The 22,113-nt window shown below is 33.1% G+C and overlaps 2 protein-coding genes across 2 annotated transcripts in view; one reads left to right on the top strand and one right to left on the bottom strand.

Moving 5' to 3' along the window:
* The window catches only part of LOC128220772 (uncharacterized), a 46,476-nt gene extending 32,093 nt beyond the window's left edge, over positions 1 to 14,383 (bottom strand). The window contains exons 1-5 of the mRNA XM_052929297.1: positions 14,353 to 14,383; positions 3,115 to 3,229; positions 2,551 to 2,568; positions 1,873 to 2,052; positions 1,533 to 1,709 (exon numbers count right to left, since the gene is read on the bottom strand). Of these exons, the coding sequence (XP_052785257.1) occupies positions 1,533 to 1,709; positions 1,873 to 2,052; positions 2,551 to 2,568; positions 3,115 to 3,229; positions 14,353 to 14,364 (502 nt within the window). The 5' untranslated portion in view covers positions 14,365 to 14,383. The remainder of the gene's footprint in view (positions 1 to 1,532; positions 1,710 to 1,872; positions 2,053 to 2,550; positions 2,569 to 3,114; positions 3,230 to 14,352) is intronic.
* Positions 14,384 to 14,454: 71 nt separating this feature from the next.
* LOC128220774 (uncharacterized) lies at positions 14,455 to 21,892 on the top strand. The gene is made up of 4 exons (XM_052929298.1): positions 14,455 to 14,545; positions 18,137 to 18,170; positions 19,381 to 19,568; positions 19,997 to 21,892. Exons 1-4 carry the CDS (start codon positions 14,500 to 14,502, stop codon positions 20,074 to 20,076), a joined length of 348 nt encoding a protein of 115 aa, XP_052785258.1. The 5' UTR covers positions 14,455 to 14,499; the 3' UTR covers positions 20,077 to 21,892.
* The last annotated feature ends 221 nt before the right edge of the window (positions 21,893 to 22,113 follow it).

Genomic DNA, 22,113 nt, shown 5'->3' with positions numbered 1-22,113 from the left:
GCTATATTCATATTTTTAAATTTACAAAATGTGTTGCATTATTTGTCTAAAATATCTGATTATCAATATTTTCTTTTTTATCCAATATTTTCATTATTGACTTTTGTATTGAAAAAAACTATAAAAAGGATGTTTGTTTATTTCAGTGTAAGATCGTATTTTATTTTACGAGTGTCATAGAGAAACTATATTTTACGAGTGGCGAATAAAGCCACTCGTGAAAATATAGTTTTTCTATGATCATTCAGAAAAAAACTTCAAGTAGAATACGGTTATCAATGCCGACAGGCAAAGATACTTTACCAGCCGCTAGACTACTTATATCATCTTTCATTTCGGAGGGTATGATAACAATCGAATCAAGTTTTGCATCATCAGTAATTAAATCAAATTGAGTTAAACAAAGTGTACAGCGGCTGTCTGAGTTGAATAAGGGCGCTAGTATGTATATATTTATAGACACGTGTCTATTTTTAAATATTGGGTCAATGAAACTGATTCTTAACAAATTTTACCAAACTCTTTTAAATAAATAAATGTTTTTGTTTATTTTGAAATGCAGAAAACACTGCAAACGAATTTCTAATAAGATGTACTTTTTTTTTCGACCTAAGGTAAAACTGTATTTTTATGTAAGAACAATGCAATATTTGCTAATATAAAGAACTTGTCAGTGGTGTATACTTTGTACGTACAATTTATATAAAAAAACGTCATAGAGTAATCAGTAAGTTTGATGTTATAGCCATTATATATCGACCTATAATGCTTTTTCATTCGATATTTCCTCTTAACTTAAAGTATTCTCTTATTATCTGTTGTTTACTATAGAACCTGTCTAGTGTGTTTCTTTTTTTGTCCTATTAAACATAGTCATAGTTTTTGTTTGGTATATTGTCACTGTTATTTCAATTGTATTATAATTTATCACTTATTATCTTTTTATATGATAATACGGTTCTCACTTTCCATACACTTGCGCATTTGTAAAACAATAAAGATGATTGCAACATCATATAACGATACCTTAACGACCTCCTTGTTAATAATTTATAATATATATTCAATCTACATCGAATATATGGTGTCAAATTGTTTTTATCACCAAGTTTAAAAAATAAAAGACTATCGTCAATTACTTTGTTCAAATTTCTAAAGACAATTGTAATTGTTCCAATTTGTTAGCACTTTCATAATTAAAAACCAAAATTAATATGATGAACAAGCGATTTAAAAGATCGTACATGTTTAAAGTTAAATTTTGTTTCAGGTTTAAATATCTCATTAATTACCTTATTGAGTTTGGAATTCGGTACAAGATCGCAGGATATCTTTGGCATTCGATTTGTGCAACTGTTGTTGGTTGCATTCAATACATTCAAAATAAATAGTTTTTTGGGGAGAATCACAACCTGATGAATGCAGTTGAATTATGGCCGCTGAATTTTACTAAGTAGGTATCTTTACATTCAGTACATTATATATAAATAGTGTCTCCGGGTAACAAAACTTATGTCTGTTCCTGTACATACCTTGTATTTCACATTTGTTCGGCTGAACTGGTTCCCATTTCGTTTTATCTGTACACGTTTTGACACCTGGACCTTGTAATGTATAACCAACGTTGCACTGGTAGCTCACACTATCTCCAAAAAAAGTACCAAGGAAAGCAATTTGTCCATTATTTAAGTGTTTAGGCAGCCCGCATTCTTAAAATAGAACCATTCGCAAATAAAGTGAATGTATTTTTATTATTGACATTCAGGAAACAGTAATGCTGTTTATAAGTCAAATAAGTCAGGCTTTTTACATTGAATCATAATTAGCTTAGATTTAAGGTTATCGTCAGTTAAGTTTGAAACGAAGATTTACCTCGACGTTTACAGGCTACTACAATTTGAGGCACCCACTGTCCGCTTTCTAAACAGTTTTTGAGATTTGGCCCAACTAGTTCGTACCCCAATGCACAGGCAAACACTGCTGTACTTCCAATGTTTGTTCCATTGCTGTATGTAACGTCACCGTTAAAGGGGCGATCAAGTCCTGAACAATCTTGAATAAATTAACAAATACGTGTATTCTTCGGGAATCATAACAAAAAATATAGAATTAACAACATAAACATTTTTCTTTATTTAAATCTGATCGCTTACTTCAATAATTATCTTCACTTAACCTAGATATTCACTCTTCGTTAATAGTATAAGGGGAAAAATGTCGTCGTATGGTCATTAGTGACGGTATCGGTATAAGTATACGTGTGATGATGCTCCAAAACCATTTGAACCATTGTCAAAAAACCTGAACATGTTTAAGTGTATTTTCTATGTTTTGTATTATCCACATTGAATCTCATTATCTACGTCGAAACACAATTATAAAACGAAAAAATAGACACAAATAGGGCATCCCTTAAATAATTTGTAATATAGATCATGCAGCATATCTCTTCAATGTAATTGCAGGTATATGCTCATTAAAGTCGTTTAATTACATGAAAGGCTCAGGTTTATTCTGCAAAGGGTGAGTTTGTTTGGACAAATAACTTACTTTGTGCTGCCGATGTGTCTGAAACAGGGAACAATGATTTGCATACTAGTTTATAGATATCAAAGAAAACAAACATATTTGCTGTTGTTAACTACTTTTAATACTACTTTCAAATTTTGATAGATCTATATAAATTGTCACATTGTTTTATAAACATTCATAAAAAAAATTATGCTTATATGAAATAAATATAAACTAAAATTGTTGTCTAAAGGATAGATCAATTTAACATTTTTTTAAACTAAAAGAGCTATCAATGATTAGTTTTTACATACACTTAGTGACTATAATACAAATCTATGAATTAAATTGACAAATATTTGCAGAGCGGGTTTGGAGTACTCCCCCAGAATATTTTTAACAATTTCTAGTCCGTAATGGTGCATTTTTAGTGTATTTGTTTTACTTTTCTTCCTCCGATATTGAGATGAAAAGCAATTTTGGACGAGTTAAGGGGAAGGGAATGCGACTTCTTCCCAACTTGAATCCGCTAGTGTTATATATATATAATACTAGCGGATATATATACAACATGCAATCATCAACTACAAACTACAAACTTACCGCCATTTGAAGAATGCCTTGCGTTTCGGATCCCGAACAGTATTGCACATGCAAGAGCAACGACAGTGATAAATAATACAACCCCAATAATTATCGTCTTCTTCTGGAAATTCTTCTGGAAATTGAGTTTTAATAAGTTAGAAATCTAGATTTCCTTGCTGTTTTGAAAGTTACGTGACCTTGAAAAAACTCAAATATCTGTTTTTGTAGTTCAAGGTTTATTTTTCTTCTTCTGTCAACTAAATTAATATTTTATTAAGATGAAAATTACAATTTAATACTTGTATAAATTGATATTTAGCATATGTCTTTAAAATAAGCATATACTTTGCTACTTGGAAATGCATTGCCTTTTCAATGATGAATTTTAGTAGCTATTTATTGGTCAATACCAATTTGGTGTATACTAATTACTTTTAGCCCAAGTGCAAATACAGCTGAATGATATAAATCACTGTGGGTGCCGTTTCCTGGGAAGAGACAGTCTAAGAGAACGTTCCCACGATTGGGGTCGAACCCACGACCGCTATGGTGAGATTTATTTGTATATACCAAAATACCACTCCCACCAAACTGTTTGACATTGAGAACATTCCAGGTCAAGAATATGTTTTTCTTCAAAATCCTACCCAAATATACTGGACCGATTCCAGTACTGTGTCCTTTTTTAGAGGCCAAAAAGATACAACTGCTCCAAAAATATGGTAACCTTTAAAATTTTCTGTTTTAAAGCATTGCGCTTTAGATAATGCTGTCTTAACATGGCATCATTTAAGGAATCAAACGCTTGTTTAGTTAATTAAAAAGTAGCTGATTCTGCGAAACAAGCAACGTTGTATCTAAATATGTTCTCAATAACCATTTATTGCTGAAAATGATGGTCAGTATCATGCTTTCTTCAAAGAAAATAGTTTCTCAAAATATGATTTTCATTTGAGTAGCGAAATGCATCATCAAATAAAACTTTACAACTTGTTTAACAAGGCTACGAACATCTGATTATTGTTAATGCTGTGAAAAGCCGGGGATATGTTTAATAATGAGGTATTTGTGTACCGAGGCCGGGTTTATGGGTTTAAACCTCTTTAAAATTGTTTCCTAAGTCATTTTCTCTCAGTTTAATGTACTTCCAGATGGTTTGATGCAAACTGTCGGAACAGAAAAAAATCTTTACTTAAGAACCCCATCGTCAAAGCAAACCTTTTAAACAAGGTTAAAATATTATGAATTAAGGCATTGCAATCGACGGGTGCTATCAGTAATGCACCTGGAGGTGTACATATTTTCAACGAGTGTTACTTGTACATAACTCATTCATTCTTGTCGAATCTAATACTCACATGGGTATATTAACTAACATAATTAATGATTCATTCAAATACCTGGAAAGGAGTTTTGTACTGGTGATGTATTGTGAAAATAACAGCTTAATCAAACAATCAAAGGGCGTACGCTTCAACAATTAAAATTTTAAAAAATGAGCCATACTACACATCTGAATAACTGTCATCGGTAACATGTGTATATCTGAATTGAACCAATTTCGAGTAAGAGCCAATGTTTACGTTTTGCAAAACCAGACCAAGGCTACGGCAATAGAATTTCACCATGTGATTTATTTGGAAAAAGAAAACAACAACAAAATATGATTCGGAGCAGAGCAGCACAACTATGAAGCGTTTTCAATTTTATTACAATGAGTTTACAAACACATTTATAACAATGTTTAAGTCCATACCATAAGTGCATTAGAAGATTATACACTGAATATTTTAATCTTAATATGTTTAAATTATATATATTTACTTTTATGGGACCCTCTTCATAATTTAAGAAATGTAGCATGGTGCAGTTTTATTAAGAAAGATAACTCTAGTGAGAAGAATTATTTGGTTTAACAGGCAAAATCTCCCTTTGATAATGATTGTTACAGACCAATGATTTTGCGGGTAAATAGTCATATGATAAGTGGTTTTTATTGTGTGCAGAAATTGAATCATCGAGTCAGTCAAGTTTACTTGTTTTATGGTTTTTAAAGTGATAATTCATACACAAGGTATTTGTTTGCATTTGTTGTCTGTTGTATTTGTAATGGTTTTGCAATGTTTTGGAATGATCAAATAGTTCATTCATTTGCATGTGTTTAGTTTTGATACATAATTTCGTGACAGGTTTACATTTTGTATTGAAATCGAAATGTTTTTTAAGTTTTTTTGTCCATAATTGACACATGTTGGTATGGTTTACAGTTGCTTATCAACATGGAAATAGGACGGACGCCGCGAAAAACCGGGGTTTTAAGAGCATTCAATTCCTTTAAATGGTAAGATGTTATGTCTGTATGTGATTTATATTGTTTTTGTCATATCTGTATGTTTTACCCATTTAATTTAACCTGCCATTTCATACGATTAAATAATATATTAAAATAGACTGTTTACGATGTTAAGAAAGTTTAGCTTAATTAATGAAATAGATAATTACTCATATGCTTATGATTGTTAATATCGATGATTTGATGAACATTACTGTGTTGTTAACTTTATTCAAGGATTATCCATAACTGCTTATTGTATCTAAGGGCAATATTGAAACCCACCCTCAACTAAAAAGATATTTCTATGTTTTGATGAATAATAACCTAGAATGTCACAAGAAACATAACTCAATTTGAACAAAGTTTGAAAACAAGTAAACAAAATCTGTGAGTGAGTCACTTTAATGCACAAATTGGGAAATTCACAGAAACATTTCCATAATGTAACTCCATCCGAGGGAGAACGGTTCTAATCTCTATAGGAGGGGGAACAGGTCTTGTTGCATCCAGGATATTTTGTACATGTTACATGAAAAAGATGTATTGGAGATGAATATTTATAACAAAAAACACGATTTACATTTATTCAATGCCTCTGATAAAAAGCTTTCAAATGATGCTAAGGATACCCATTTCGTAACTATTCAAAGTTACATAAAGAGTACCCATTTCTCAAATATTCTAAATGACATGAAGAATACCCATTTCTCAAATATTCTAAATGACATGAAGAATACCCATTTCTCAAATATTCCAAATGACATGAAGAATACCGTTTTCTCAAATATTCCAAATGGCATGACGAATACCCATTTCTCAAATATTCCAAATGACATGAAGAATACTCATTTCTGAAAATGGTGTTTCGATACAATGGACAGAGGTATAATGCTGAAATCAGCAGCTACCCTATCATAGTATCATAAGCCCAACAAATTTTAAAACAAAACAAAAAAATGAGTTTGAGCTGCATAATTTTAATTCTATTAAAGAATCCGTTCAAAGAACCAAGGACAAATTATAGCATTAGTTGAATACCTTGACAATTGATATGCGACCAAACAATTCCGATATAAATGGCAAAATTCATCATGTTAAACAAATGGAGGGATTTGCTTAAGTTACAAGATAACTCTAGAAAAATAAATATGCTTACTTTTATTTGGTTTAAAAGTATACTTTTATTAAAAAGAAAATATTATCACAGACCTTCACTATTACACATTATGAGACTCCGACGAAATGCAATGGTTATACACTGTATACAATGACTTAAGATACCCGATGCCCATGTTTTACACACTTTATCATTACTTCAAATACACAATTTTTAATGCATAACTTTGAAAGCTTAAAGGCACACACTTTGTTTTGACAAGAGTATATTTTCATGTTCACACGAGAGGTTTACAAATTGTTTTAGCAGAAGTCTTAACAGAATGGTCGTAAAAATGGACTTGTTTCAAACGGCGGAGATTCTTTAAATAAATAGAAACTAGTTTGGATGATCGTTCATCATAGCTTATACAGCTACGTTTAATAGATATAGTATTAAATTGAGACGCATCATGTGCCTGTAGTTATTCAACTGTACATTTGGAAACTTTTCATTTTACAACCCATAATTATTTTCGGAAATAATTTATTTTGAGTACATATGTTCCCGGACACCAAATGGACATTCATATTTTAAGTGAATTCCAGTATTCTGTACATGATAACACATCCTTACCATCAATCTTTAATCGGCAGCCGACAAAACAGTTGCCAGTGCAGGTGATTATTTTTTGGATAATATTGATATACTTTCACTTTGGAAAAAGAATAATCGGCGATCAGTTAAAATAAAACAAAAACGTTTGTTTTTACACTGAAACGTACGGACGACAATTTTATTCTTGACAACTATTTTTCATGAAATTTTCGGCAAGCTAGAAAAACTATTATAAAGTGTCCGAACTTCTTGGGGATTTACTATCAATTGACCTGAAGAATAAGAAGTAGTCACAGTGCATTCATTATTTGTTTTGAAACAGAACAACCGAGTAAGATGAAACTTCATAAACATAGACCTTTAAACAATAGACCCATATTTTTAATGCTTAACAAGCTCAGTAATGAACATTTAGACACATACATGAGTTTGTACCAAGTTTCGTTTGGATATCAAGACTGTTTCTGAATTTTGGCCAATGATTATGTTTTGCACAACAACGCCCACATTGATAACATCTATGCTTATTTACTATAACAATGCTTAAGTAACATAGGAGGAAAACGTGCGATGTGAGGCTCGAACCCAGGACTAAAGGAACACTGGTTTTATTTTTATTTTTATATCCGCTACGCCGTGTATTAACATATTTAAAACATATAAAAATAAAAAAAAATGTAAATTTAAAGGCTTCTGTTAAAAGTTTACCTGCAATCCAGATGTGCATTCTTATTTCATTCTGGCTTTACTACGAATAATTAACTCACTCTCAAATTAAATTTAGTTTTTGAGAGTCAGCCAAAAGACAAACAATATTTTTTGTCATTTCATATTCCCATCAATTTCAATTGTTCATCTTGAAAGATCCAAAACGTCTATCCGAATTTTCTTTGTACGAATCACTGAAAACTGTAATTGTATGTCTTAAATGTAAAAATTCAATTAAATAAACATGAACACGTAGCAAGTAGAACGATTGTTGATTAGAACAACCACCTCGTATTATTAATTCCAACATGTATGTACAGTTGTTGTTTTCAAGAATTATATTCAATTTTACAGCTTCGTTTAAAAATATAAAAATAGTCCACGCTGGTTATCAAACACAAACATCTTGTCCTAAACTGCGTTCGCGTGTATCTCCCTTTAGGATTTACTAATGAGTATGTTCAGGCAGATCAATAAATTGTGATTATTTAGTTGAGACATTATTTTACAGTCCCATAATTGATTTAAAGACGAAAATTGCTTTCACGTGCGTACGTTCTACGGGCCGCAAAATGATAATCGATAATCGGCCCGGGCCGCAATACTAATAATCGCTGAGTCATGCATATAAACGCGGAATCCCTGCACAAATGCGTTACTTTCATAGTAATATATGTATTAAGCAACGTATAACGTTGATTTTGGTTAAATGAAATTTAGCGCGGCATATGAAACGTTAACCAAATAACCGATTTAACAAATTCGCTTCTCCTTAATCTACGATATTGATCATTTGCATGCTTTAAATCACGCTTTAAGTGTTTGCATTCATACGTATACCACGGGCTTACATGTTTCGCTTTGGGGATTAATATCTGTGTAAACAATGCGCTTTGTGACATCAAATACACTTAATGCACTTGTATACAGTACCGCTGCAAATGAATTTAATCCATTATAATTTATATCAATACATGATGACCTTATAGTCAATCTGTATTGGAACTTGGGAAGAGCATGAAAAAATGTTACGTACTATACAAGTTTCAATCAAGGGAAATCATTCACATGATGCAATAGGATAGTCAATTACACTTTTCCTAGTATTTGCTATAAATGATAAAATGTGAAACGACGTTTGAGCCCGGATAAGTTACATATTTTATCTTCAAACTTGATCTGATACGTACATAAAAGTAATTGTCGCCTATGTGGTTATCAAAAGTATGAATATATCGTTTAAAATGATCCGACGCATACGTATATCGTCACGGGAAGGTGTCCTGACGTTGAGATCACCATTGTGAAAATCTTACCAATATTACTGTATTTTCATATTCCAATTTCTAATTGCTCAAAACAACCTACTTCATTTAATTTAAAATAAACGAATTCGTTTTGAGTAAAATGTGCAAAAGAGATACAAATATCAGTAATATTTACACCTTAACTTCCATTCCTTAAATGGACTGTCTTTCGGCAATTGTGGTTATCATCCGATGAACGCAACATCTTCGGATAAGTTTGGAAAGCGACTCATCGCAAAACAATATACATGGAAATTGTTGATCTTGTTCTTGTTTTTTGCGTCAGCAAGTCTCGTAAAATATAACTCAACATTTTAGAAAGTGTAAGTTTATGAAATTTAAATGTGTTGTGGCCAATGGTTGATCTTTTCCCGCGTAATGCTGACGTCATTTGATAAATATGTTTCCGGTTACAGTCGGGTCGGTCTTTTTACATAATGGGTACGAAAGGTTTTCTTAAATGAAATGAAGTGTTCTTATAACAATTCTTGAATGAAATGATAAACTATTGGTGTAAATATAAGTAATGAATTTCGGGATGATATCATTATCGGGATATAAACGAAATAGGGCTGGTCAAAGTACGCGCGGAGTCCTTAGGACTCCACACATTTTGATCAGCCCGATTACGTTCATACCCCGATAATGACATCAAATCCACAATTTATTCCTTAAATAAATTATAAATTAACTTTATTCATAAATAACCATTGCTATCTTTTTCTAAAATAGTTTTATCTTCTGCGACATTTTCAATCATGAAAAACATACCACCATTACGTCCTTGACTCTTAAGATTTACAGACATACTTTCAGTTCTAGGAACACACACACATGCATAACCTTGTAATGTAAAATCTTCTTGTTTGCCCTGCCAAGTTTCACAAGAAAATATAATGTCAAAATTATTTACAAATTTCACAAACTCATAACCGTTTAGAATGTATGTTATACCTTAAAGATTCAGACAAACAATATACAGCTCCGACTCTACTCGGTCCGCCTATGAGTGTAATTGCCTTATTTGGAAACCCACCTCTGGGAACTAGGTCATACAGGTAGAGTGTATTCAAAAGGTACATGTAGTATTGAACTTAAACTAAATAGTTAAGTTTATTTAGAGAAGGTTATAATGTAATAAGGAATAAAATTCTAGTATATTAAGATAGTTAGAATATACAAAAAAAAACATCTTAACATGTTTTAAATTATTTGCAATAAAGTAGCCGGCGTAAATACAATTGATAATTAATTTTCAATTAATTTCAGACTTTTACAGACTGATTTATTCACATTAAATAATATCTGACATTCATTAAGATTTAAACTTTTTGTTTATAGAAGTTCAAATAGAATATATTTCTAAACAGCATTTAAGCTATCCGAGTAGGATTGAGTTAAAAAATAGTGAAGATCAAAAGACGCTTTTATGTATAGAAATGTGGTGATAATTAAGATCTTTTGACACTTCGATATTTGACCTTGTAAAATTTGTGTGACACTTTGTGCTAAACTGGAATTAAGCAGTGTTTTGTGACTGATATTAATGTGATACAGTGATTACCTGTTTAAGGAGAAACAACGCTTATTAGATATTGAACATTTGTGTTGACATATATGGAGGTGTATGATTTTGTGAGTTATTCATTTGATGCACATGTGAAGTAGACCTTTGGACTTCTCAAAGTGACTATTGTGATGAGGTGATAAAATATGGATTAAAAAATGCATTTAAGGGTAGAGCATTGGACGCAATCAGGTTATAAGGAATTGAAGCTTCAGTTGCCCAGAAAGTAGCCAAACTAGGCAGTGAATGTGGAAGTGTAGACAGCTAAAAAAACTGTATTAAGGAAACTTTACACACGAGAGCAAGAAATTGATAAGGTTAAAGTTAGTTTTGTATCAAGTTTGTCAAGATCTGTTAACCTTCGTGGAGTTAGGCGAGCAGAAACATAATTATTAAGGGCATTATTTTATGAAGAGTTGGTAAATAAAGTGAAAATGAGAGGCAGACACAGGTATGACACATCTATGGACTATAACAAGTTTAAACATTTTTAGAAGAACTGCGTTTGAGGTGAGTTAGGAAGAGAAATATGTCGTAGAGAAGAATATTGACGGTTATGCTGCTCAAGCTGAAGAAAAAGAGAGGGTAAGTGAAATTAAGGGTCTTATTTTGAAGTTGCTTGCTTTGATAAACTGGTGAATGACAAGGAAGCTAATGCAAAGTATAGGGCAAGAGTTATTTCATGGAAAACAAATACAACAGCTATATAGACAGGTATAGGAGATAAGACAAGCCAGCAATACCTTATGGAAATAGTACATTTTTAAACACCAGTTATGCTTGCAACCAGACACATATCCAAGTCATGCCATAGAACTACATTTTGTTAATGCTCAGAGAGTGAATAGCAACAAGAAGGAAGACCAAAGCCTGAATTAGTTGGAGAGACCAAGGAAGCAACAGTTATGATAAATCGACTTTAAACCAAAGCATTATTAGATACAAGCAGTTGTGTCAGGCATTGGCCAAAGGTTATCTGAGATAATTTTACTTATTGGAACTAACATATTAACATAATTGATGAGTGAACGTAAAGGCAACATGGATGACCAGTTTATGCAGACAGCAAACTTACATGTGTCATGGTACTTGCCATTTAAATGCATAACGTTCGAGAATTGAACAAAAAGGATAGAATTGGAGTTATAAAAAGTGCAGTACCAGAGATGATCATCTTGTAGCACGATGAAAGCATTTATGTTAAAGGTTATATTGACAGGGAACTATACCATGCTACTCCTTCAATTATACATGAATTTTGTCCAATTTACCATCTTACAATGGATATTTCACACTAAGTGATCAATTATGAGTACAAGAAGAATAAGGAAGTTACAGTAATTTTATCCAACTTGACTACAAAAGCAATAGCCATATCACCAAAAGCCATAATATGTGAGATACAGCCAGTGATAGCTCCGCTTCCTTAGGTTACTTATCCACGAAGAAATTACTTAATACACATTAACCTTTACTTAGAATACAACCTATATTTAAGCCGATAAATTTGCAGATAGGCAACCACTAAGCACTAGACATAATCTAGAATTTTACCTTACGCGGGTGTAAATGAAGTAAATTCTTCATGAAAAATAAGGGCTCGTTCGCTACGCTCACTCCGCCCATTATGATTTATTGAGAAGTTACTTTATGTCATATAACTTTCACGTAATAAAGCCTGAAAAATAAACCGATCTCTCTGGTGGCTTACGAGTAATGGATTAATTAACTGACTATCTGATGGAGTGCTGTTATCTGTTTGGTTAATGGAAATACATTTTTATAATGATCTAAACTATTTCTATACTTACTTACTACTCGTACTTGACTAATTAAACGCTGTCGGATGTTATATGTGAATCGAAACGATGTGTTGCTGTCGAATTGGTTCAAGTTTAAAAAATAAGAGTTAAATATTGATAAAAGATTGCACACTGAATATTAATATTTAAACTTGTTTTACCCGGTATTGGACGCTGCATTAACGAATCTGTGAAATTTGGTGTCCGGAATTCACGCGCTCAATATGACGTATGAACCGAAAAGTAATGTTTCTATCACCACTGTGAGAGAAAGGACACCGGATATAGCTCAAAAAGTGATCAATCAATAACCGTTTGATTTTGACACATGGTAAGTTTTTTATGTTTTATGGTGATATATATCAAAATCGAAGAGATACGAATTGCTAGACCCTGTGCAATATACGAATATAACGGAAATGTGTCTCCTTTTTTGTATAATAGCACAATTCGCCGAAGGTTGCATGATCGCTCCCAAATGTTCTGATTTGCTGTACGATTTCAAACATAAGTCAACAAATAGAAAATAAGAACAAAAACTTAATCGAGCGATTTCATTGTAAATACAGCATCTAGTAGTATGTAAGATATCAATACGATATGTTTTGTTGTTATGGAGATATTCATACTGTTTGATAACCTGAATGTGTAATGAGGATAGATGAAGCAAATAAATAACTGCACAGGGGATATCTATTTAGTGGACTGAGGATAGTAACGATGTATTTAGAGTAACAAAACTGTGATAATGAGTACGGCTTTTAACCTCTACGCAAGCTCGGGAGGATTGTTCGATGTTGTCCATATCGAGGGATGAGAGCAAAAAAATGTTGTTGTTTTTTGTATCTGTATGTACTTAAAACTGTTTCATTTATATAGATTAGTTAACCATGACGTGTTTTTCACAAGCATCAATGTTCGAGTCACAATTATTTAAATATTTGAAAAACGCTGGAAATCTGATTTTCTGAGGAACACAAAACATATGGCCGTAGAATTTATGTGGTGTATCCTATACATATTTATATGGTATTGCTTTGTAAATCAAGTAGGTACGTTTATGCGTACAGAAAGTCAGCAGTAAGATACGAGATATTGTGACCAAATATTTAGAGACAGTAGTAAACGAAAAAGTTCGAAACAGACATACATGGAAATTATATACAAACAGTGTTACTATCAATTTAGTCTCATTTTACATGCTATCCCCAGTACACATTTCTCAACTTTGAAACTATCATCAGTACATAATACAGCCATCCCCAGTACAGTACTGTGAACGTTTCTAAGGGCATATCTTTAACAGTTTAAAAGTTACATTGCCAGTCCTTATAATAAAACTAGTTTAACTTATGCATGTAAAATCCTCCGATTCAGAATTTTTATTTATGCTATATATATCCTAAAAATAACAATACTTGTCGAAATTCTGTGAGTTTTGAGGTGGTCATCTTAGATTTTAAGTAACATTTCTCCTGGTTCCGCTAAATCGTAAAAAACATAAAGTACACCACAGGCCAAATTTAGCATTCAGCTTGTTTCATTTGTAGATACGGTAGATAAGCGTTAACACAGCAAGATCTTACCATTCGTAAAGAAAAACAACTGCATATTTGTATGTTTACTAATCACATTTTGAGCTATATCCGGTGTCCGATCCCCCATAGTGATCACATTCAAGTCATTTTTCAGACACTTTTGACACTTTTGAAGGAAAGTAGTGCTTATTGTATATGCGCATACATGTAGCCTTAATAGGGCTCTTCCGAGTTTCGCTCGGTGTAGAGCCCGTATTATTATTTAAACACTTAAATCATGTTTACCTTACAAGCCATTTTTCCTCATCCGTTTTTGTCACCCGTTTGTATTGGCAACTGCAAAGAATTCAATTGGATGACTGCAACCACGTGCATATCTACGTCAGCCTTACGTGTGTATTTACCTTGCGCTTCTGTCATAGGAATATAATTATGTGGTCAACTCTTTGTGTTTGCTTTTTTGTGTTCAATCATCAAAGTAAGTATTTTTTCTTTATTCTAAAATAAGTTATTATATCATTTTTCCTTAAGATGTCCAACGAAAGTTATCAACCTTTTAAACCTGGTTGTCAAGGGACTGTATTAAAATAAGTTTGAGTGTACCTAATATTTACTGTCGTTGTTAAAGGCCGCCAAGTGTATTAAAGCGAAAGTATTTATGTCAAATGTTTATTGTCATGTGTATTTAATAATGAATAATAAAAAATATCAATTTATTGTACGCGAAGTTAGCAGCCTAGAGGCGTAGCGGCTTAGCTGCATGAATTTAGCGGCATAGGGACCTAGCGGCATGAATTTGGCGGCCTAGCAGCTTAGCGGTCTTTTTTCCATCTATTTCAAAGCAATTGTACATGCTTTTTTCTTGGAGAACAATGCTGAGGTATTTATTCATACATTAATATATCTGAAAATTTTTGACAATCGCTTCAGGATGTTAATTTCTGAATCAAAAACATTTATTTATCGTTGTTTTCCAAGAAAACGCATACCCGATTGCTTTGAAATTGATTGATTAAGGCAGCTTGGTTGAGTTTGGGGGGAAATGTTGATATTCGCTAAATATTCGCTTAATTTGTGAATAGAAACCATAAATTTATCTTTGTTTAAGAAGAAAACGCATGTATAAATGCTTTGAAATAGAAACCAAGTTTAAGCCGCTAGGCCGCCAGGCCGCTAACTTCACGCCGCTAGGACGCTAAAGTGCTTAATGGACTTTTTTGAAAACATGTTGATACTCGCTTTAGCTTGATTATTTCTGCATTAAAACTGTTAATTTATCATTGTTTTAGATGAAAACGCATTTAAAAATGGAAATAGAAATAGAAAACAATTTAAGGCCGCTGTGTTAATGTATGCATAAAAACATGAACCGCATGAACGAATGTTTTGAAATAGAGAAAACAAATGGGCCGCTAGGCCGCTAACTTTAGGCCGCTAAGCCGCCAGGCCGCTAGGTCGCTAACTTCACGAACATGTTTTACAGACAGAATTGAAAAAAGCGTAAAGCTTTGAAAATGTGTCGCTTCTGTCATTCGTTTAGGTGGTTGTTAATACCGCAGTTTGGCTGGTTAAAGTGTGTGAGCACGAAGATATCACGCAATGAAATAAATACAAATTTGTTTTCAATTCTCTAAAGTCTATAGAAATTGCAGAATGGATAAAAGATATGAACAAATTATTATTTACTTACTCAATAAATGACATCTTTTCGCGTTTCTATTAGTTTAAGAAAGGAATTTTAAGTAGTTTGAGATCATCATTTTGATAATAATATTTTAATATTTGAATAGGGGCTCATATTTCGAACATTTCTTTGTAGACCATTATTGAGCAAGACTAAAATATCCAATATTAAAGATCAATTTCAATTCAATGTGATTTTTGTAGTAATTTTTCTTTTGCCTTTTATAAGAAAAGAAATGTTACCTGATATTAAATTTTGTGAATAAATGCAATCCAAAAATGTTGCAGGGAATAAAAATATAGACATTTGTGTTATTTATGCATTCAGTATAAGAATCATGTATTACTATGATAGCCTATACAAACGTTATTTCATACTGATCTCTCGCTGTCATATATTGTCATGATTCTACTCTACATTTATACAATAGTTATTAGTTTTGTATTATATGCGATGTCATATATGTTCTGTATATTATAAATATTGCATTGAACTCTTGACTTACATATACATATATTATTTTTCACAAATTTATACACATTGACAGTATGCCTTTAATAATGTTTTTTCTGGAAAAAAACCGAAAATATATTAAATCAGTACTAGCCAAGTTGACAAGACTTTGTGAAAACCATCCGATTGAAACATTGGCGATGTTCGTCCGGGATGACAAGGTTAAGCACGTCAGCAGAATGTTTGGTTCTATAGGAATAAAAATGAAATGCCTGTGTGAACGTTAACAAGAAAGCGATATTAAAGTCGCCAACTACGGCTGACATAGATTGGTGGACAAAAGAACGGAAGGCCAAATACCGTCAATAAACCTGCGACGTCTCTGTAAAATCGAGACTTCAACACTGGAATACTTTACTGTATCAGAAAGTAAAACGTTTTGCGTCTTCACGTACAAGCTAACATGCATAAGTTATATACTCAGACGAGTCTAGATTAAATCATGTTTCGAGTTTTTAGAATGAGAGCTGAGCGATTTGCGAATAGCTGCCTTCTTGAAAGGGTCATATTTACGGATGCGATTGCGATGGTTTGATGTGTGATTATGGGGTAATGGAAAGCCAGCCATGTCGTTGTCCAGTGTAACCCTAGTCCTAGGGCTACGTTGACCAGTTTCTGCGGTCAGGATAAATTCCATTCTTGCAATGACACTGACCTGCTTTTATGATGCTCGACAATTCTCTTATTTCTTAATAAAAACCCTTGCCGTTGCCCGCCAGATACAATTGCATAAGGGCCTATCTGGGACTAACTTGATCGTCGAGAGGCGACATTAACAACCTATGGGACATTGTAAACGCTCTCATCCATGAATTGAATCACATTTGTCATGACATCATTCGATGAGTAGCTCAGGAAGACATGTTTATTTCATACGAATTGCTCTTAGAATCATAATGTATCATTTTGGTTACCGGACTTCGAGACTAACATTTTGAACGCATGCATTCTTAGTAGAAGCGATGATGAATACTAGTGCAAAACTGTGAATTAATTTGTTTTAAACGTTAATAATCTGTTTTTGCAATTATATAACTACCAAACTAGCTAAGTCTTTGACTGTCATGGAATATATCTGCATGACTTTGTTGATATTTACAGTGTATCATCGCGTACGTTTGTTTGATCTCTCTCCCACCGCTGCTGGGAATTTCCTGACGTTGTTTTCGGCTTAGATCGAAATTTGTCAATGACTGCTATCTAGCTGTGTTGGACTGTGTACGAGGATTATTTTTTTTCGCTTCTATCCACTGAGGTTATATATACCGCGCCGGTTACGCGACGCTTTTTTGAGTTACCATTCCATCTTAAAATGGTACTAAAAACTCTACCTTTATTAGGAAACTTAAGTGCTGTTTGTGTAGTTTTGTGCTATTCTTCCATGTTTCTTGTTTGTGATTTTATTTGTGTTCTATGTCTTTGGCGTTTACCCAGTGTCATTAAACCGGGCTACCTTTTGCTACTGAGCATGTTTCTGTAGCTTTTCGCATTACTATTAAGTCTAAACGGTGTATCGCCTATAGTGTCGAAATGTTCCTAAAAACGATATGTTTTCAAAAGGTTGAACTGCTTTGCTCTAGTTAGCATATGTATTGCAAATCACCAACTCTTTATATAGTTTTAAACACAGTCAACTTTTTTTGAAAAGGTTTAAACAATGTACATTTATACATATTGTTACCACTGCTTTCGAAATGTAAGTATATTTACTAGACACTGATTTGTATTATGTAACAGTCCAAACTGCTTTCGAAAGGTTGGCTTACGTGGGTAGTCCTGATTTCTGTGAGAATAATATGGATATACATATTAAAACAGCTTATTACATAACTAATTTAGTATTAATTCATTTTATGTTTTTCATTTTTTTAGGTCTGATTGCTAGATGTGAAGCCAAACGACCTCCGTAAGAACTTTTACTATCTTAGATTGTTAAAATAATTTGAATACGGTGGAGATGCGCAATATGCCACTATATAATATACATAGGATTGCATAAAGCAACTTCTATTTAAACAACATTTATCTAATATATATATATATTTAATTTGGTAACTTTCATAATGTGTTTGGTAAACATTATTTCGAGTTAAAAGATAAGGTTAAAAACAAGTCGCTTGGGTAATGCTAGCAGCTGTTAAAAATATATTATACTGGTGTAACAGTAAGCTGTAGGCGGCGGATGTGCGTTCATAGTATAACATTCCGTTATAGACGGAAGTACGTTCGAAGTACGTATACATGTTTACTTGGTTTGTAATATGCAAAATAGCAAAGCCCGGGTTCTATGTGGATTGAGAAATTACTGTTTATAAAGACCAGCGGACCCCATCAGGGTCGAGCATGCTTTTTTTTGTTAAAGGGATCTGTTGGTGTTTGTTTTGGCTCGCACGTTACACTGGTATGAACTATATAAATACGCAGTCTGAATGAGAGCTGATCGATCTGCGGAAAGCTCTGTAACAGTTTTGAATAGACCTGTATTGTCACTTTGCTTGTCTTTATATTTGTCAAAGTAAAGCAAACACCTTTCTTTGTCAAATGCTACTCTCGTTTACTTCACTCCCGGAAGATAATTAGTATAAGTTGCGAGACGGGGACTTAACAGGCGCCCCTTAGTTTACAGTCAAGTGTCTTTGTAATAAACAACGGAGCCGCAACTGATTTTTTTGCTTGCATACGTGTTGTTTGTTCAATTCACAATAAGTAAAGTAGGGATCTGGTCCATAACTATGTTTCAAATGAATTTAAGAGACAAAGCTTTGGAGAATATGTACTATAGAAAGTGAAAGTTTCTGTTCGCTACAAAGTGCTTGTTTAAACTGCTTGAAAATGTTTGTAGATGAAACCTGGGTAACGCAAATTAAAACACAATTTAAGTTAATGCGACATAACAAATTTAAATACTATCACTTATTAGTTTGAATATGAACTGAATTGAATAAAAAATCAGACCACAAAGACAAGAACACGTTAACGAATTGTTGATCGAATAATGAGTTTAACAAATAATGCAGCAAGGTGGACAAGCAAGCAAGCAAAATATAATAGTGGCTTCAATAACCTTCCATCAATGATGAAATGACCTCCTCAACGAATTAAAAATTCTTTTTCAGTTCTCAAGCAGCAGATGCAGCCGTGGAGGGCATTGGACTTGGTGGATCTTTCGTTGACGTTGGGGCTAACTCGGCTTCGCCTAATGGTATACCAGCATGGGGAATCGCTGCGATTTGTCTTGGAATAGCCCTTGTCATTGGTGTCGTAATAATTCTCGTCTGCTGGATGAGAAGTGGCACAGATGATGGTAAATAAGTAAATGTGTAATAACAAGTATCTTAAGTAACTTTCGAATATGAAACAAAGTCATATGTATCGAACCTGTTGAAAATAAAAAGTTGCAAGTCGTCGAAATTATTTGTTTACACTGATGTTTCTTGTTTGATTTTGATTTTTAGTGTTTTGCATCTATTGTTTTTACTTGTGCTTTAGCCGGCTGGTACTAAAACGTTTTATGGATTAAAAAATATTGCATCTAGACAATTATAACAGGCGTCCACTCCGTTCAACTTAATCGGTATATTTGCTATCAGTGCGTTAGAAGAACTATACAACTAGTGTATCTGGTACAATATCCATTTATATACTGTCAGTTCATGCACATCATAAAACATCTAAAGCATTTGTTTAAAATTCACTATTCATAATGTATTAAACTGTGTTCGTGCGTTGCAGATAACTCGCCAAGGACAGAGAATAACGATTCGTATCAGCCTCCCCCAAAAACCAATTCAGACAACATCCCGAGTGGCTAGACAAAAGTAGACGCATTGCAGCCGTTCATTTTAAAATCGATGGAACTGTACCAACCCTTGTTTTCAAAACTATTAAACTCAACCATTGTATTTTCCAAGTTACTGAAATAACTTTCCTTTGCATGTTTTATCAAATTAGTTACTTCGTTCCTTATGTTCTTATATTCGGACTAATCGTGTGGATTGTTCGATAAAGTGGCTTTATTCTTTAGATTATCATGCTTTGTGTGTTTAGGAATTTGATACGAGATTACTTTTGATGAATGCGTATGTCAAAAAATGATCACTTATGTATGAAATAGTTTCAGAAACTCCTGAATTTAGCACACTAATATGATCTGATACCGCGATAGGGTCTTATAAAGTACTAGAAGTATTCATTACTCTAGTCGGCGTGTTTATGACATTATGTAGATTATTAAGAAGCATAGTATATTTAAATTTGTGGTTTGAGGGGTTCAGCTGGTCTTTGTTAATATCGCCCAGAAGAATAATATTGTTCTCATTGTGCTGTTCCATTGTATACAGTTTTATTACATTCTATCCGGTATTTTTCAAGTTATGAGCAGGACAAGAAAAAAGTAACAAAGGACAATAACTATGTAATCGGTTGAAATAGAATTGCGATTCCTGTACACTGCACTTACTCTCATTATGATATATCACTGTATGAAGTTTTATTAAATTCCATCCAATAGTTTTCAAGTTATGCTCCGGGCAAGAAAAAGTAACAAAGGGCAGTAACTCTGTAATAAGCTGAAATAGAATTGCGGTTCCTGTACACTACACTCCCTCTCATTATGATCTATCATTGTATGAAGCTTTATTAAATTCCATCCAATAGTTTTCAAGTTATGCTCCGGACAAGAAAAAGTAACAAAAGGCAGTAACTCTGTAATTGGCTGAAATAGAATTACAGTTCCTATACACTACACTCACTCTCATTATGATCTATCACTGTATGAAATTTTATTAAATTCCACACAATAGTTTTCAAGTTATGCTCCGGACAAGAAAAAGTAGCAAAGGGCAGTAACTCTGTTATTAGCTGAAATAGAATTGCGGTTCCTATACACTGCACTCCCTCTCATTATGATCTATCACTGTATGATGTTTTATTAAATTCCATCCAATAGTTTTCAAGTTATGCTCCGGACAAGAAAAAGTAGCAAAGGGCAGTAACTCTGTAATGAGCTAAAGTAGAGTTATGGTTCTTAAACACTGCACTTTCTCTCATTGTGCTTTACCATTGTATTAAGTTTTAATAAATTCCATCAAGTAGTTTACAAGTTAATGTCTGGAAAAATAGTTGACAGCAAAAAACAAATAAAGGGCAAAAACTCAGTAATAAGCTAAAGTAGAGTTATGGTTCTTAAACACTGCACTTCCACTCACTGTGCTTTACCATTGTATGAAGTTCAAATGAATTCCATCCAGTACTTTCCAAGTTATACTCCGGACAATCAAAAGTAACAAAGGGCAATAACTCAGTTATAAGCAAGAATAGATTTGTGGTTTTGTACACTGCACTTCCTCTCATTATGCTCCATCATTGTATGAAGTTTAATCTAATTCCATCCAGTAGTTTCTAAGTTATGCTCCGGACAAGGTAATTTGCAACGGACCGACCAACGGACTGACCGACCGACCACAGGGTGACTCGTTTGTCGGGGGTGTAATGAAATAGGACAGCTATTGAGTAACAAAGGGATTGTATGAACAGGAGGGAAATAACTCATTGTTTAAAGGTTATTAATAGGAAATACCAAGTAATGCAATGGAATTTATTTTTTTTTGCAATTAAATTGTACATTGTACAAAAGCAATAAAGCACTGCAGAAAGCAAGTAAAACAAACCAATATTTCAGGAAAATTATTTTACAAGCATGGAAAAACAAGTTGTATTCTTACAGGCTATTTACAGCGGTGGGAATATGTAACATATGTACATGCATCGTTGTTGAAACAGTTAAGCTTGTAAATATTTCAAAATATTTGTTTACAGAGTCCCATTTAAGCAGTTGCACACCAGTTACC

The sequence above is a fragment of the Mya arenaria genome, chromosome 15, assembly GCF_026914265.1.
Source record: "Mya arenaria isolate MELC-2E11 chromosome 15, ASM2691426v1".
Classification (NCBI taxonomy): Eukaryota; Metazoa; Mollusca; class Bivalvia; order Myida; family Myidae; genus Mya; species Mya arenaria.
This window is presented reverse-complemented; position numbering and strand designations above follow the sequence as displayed.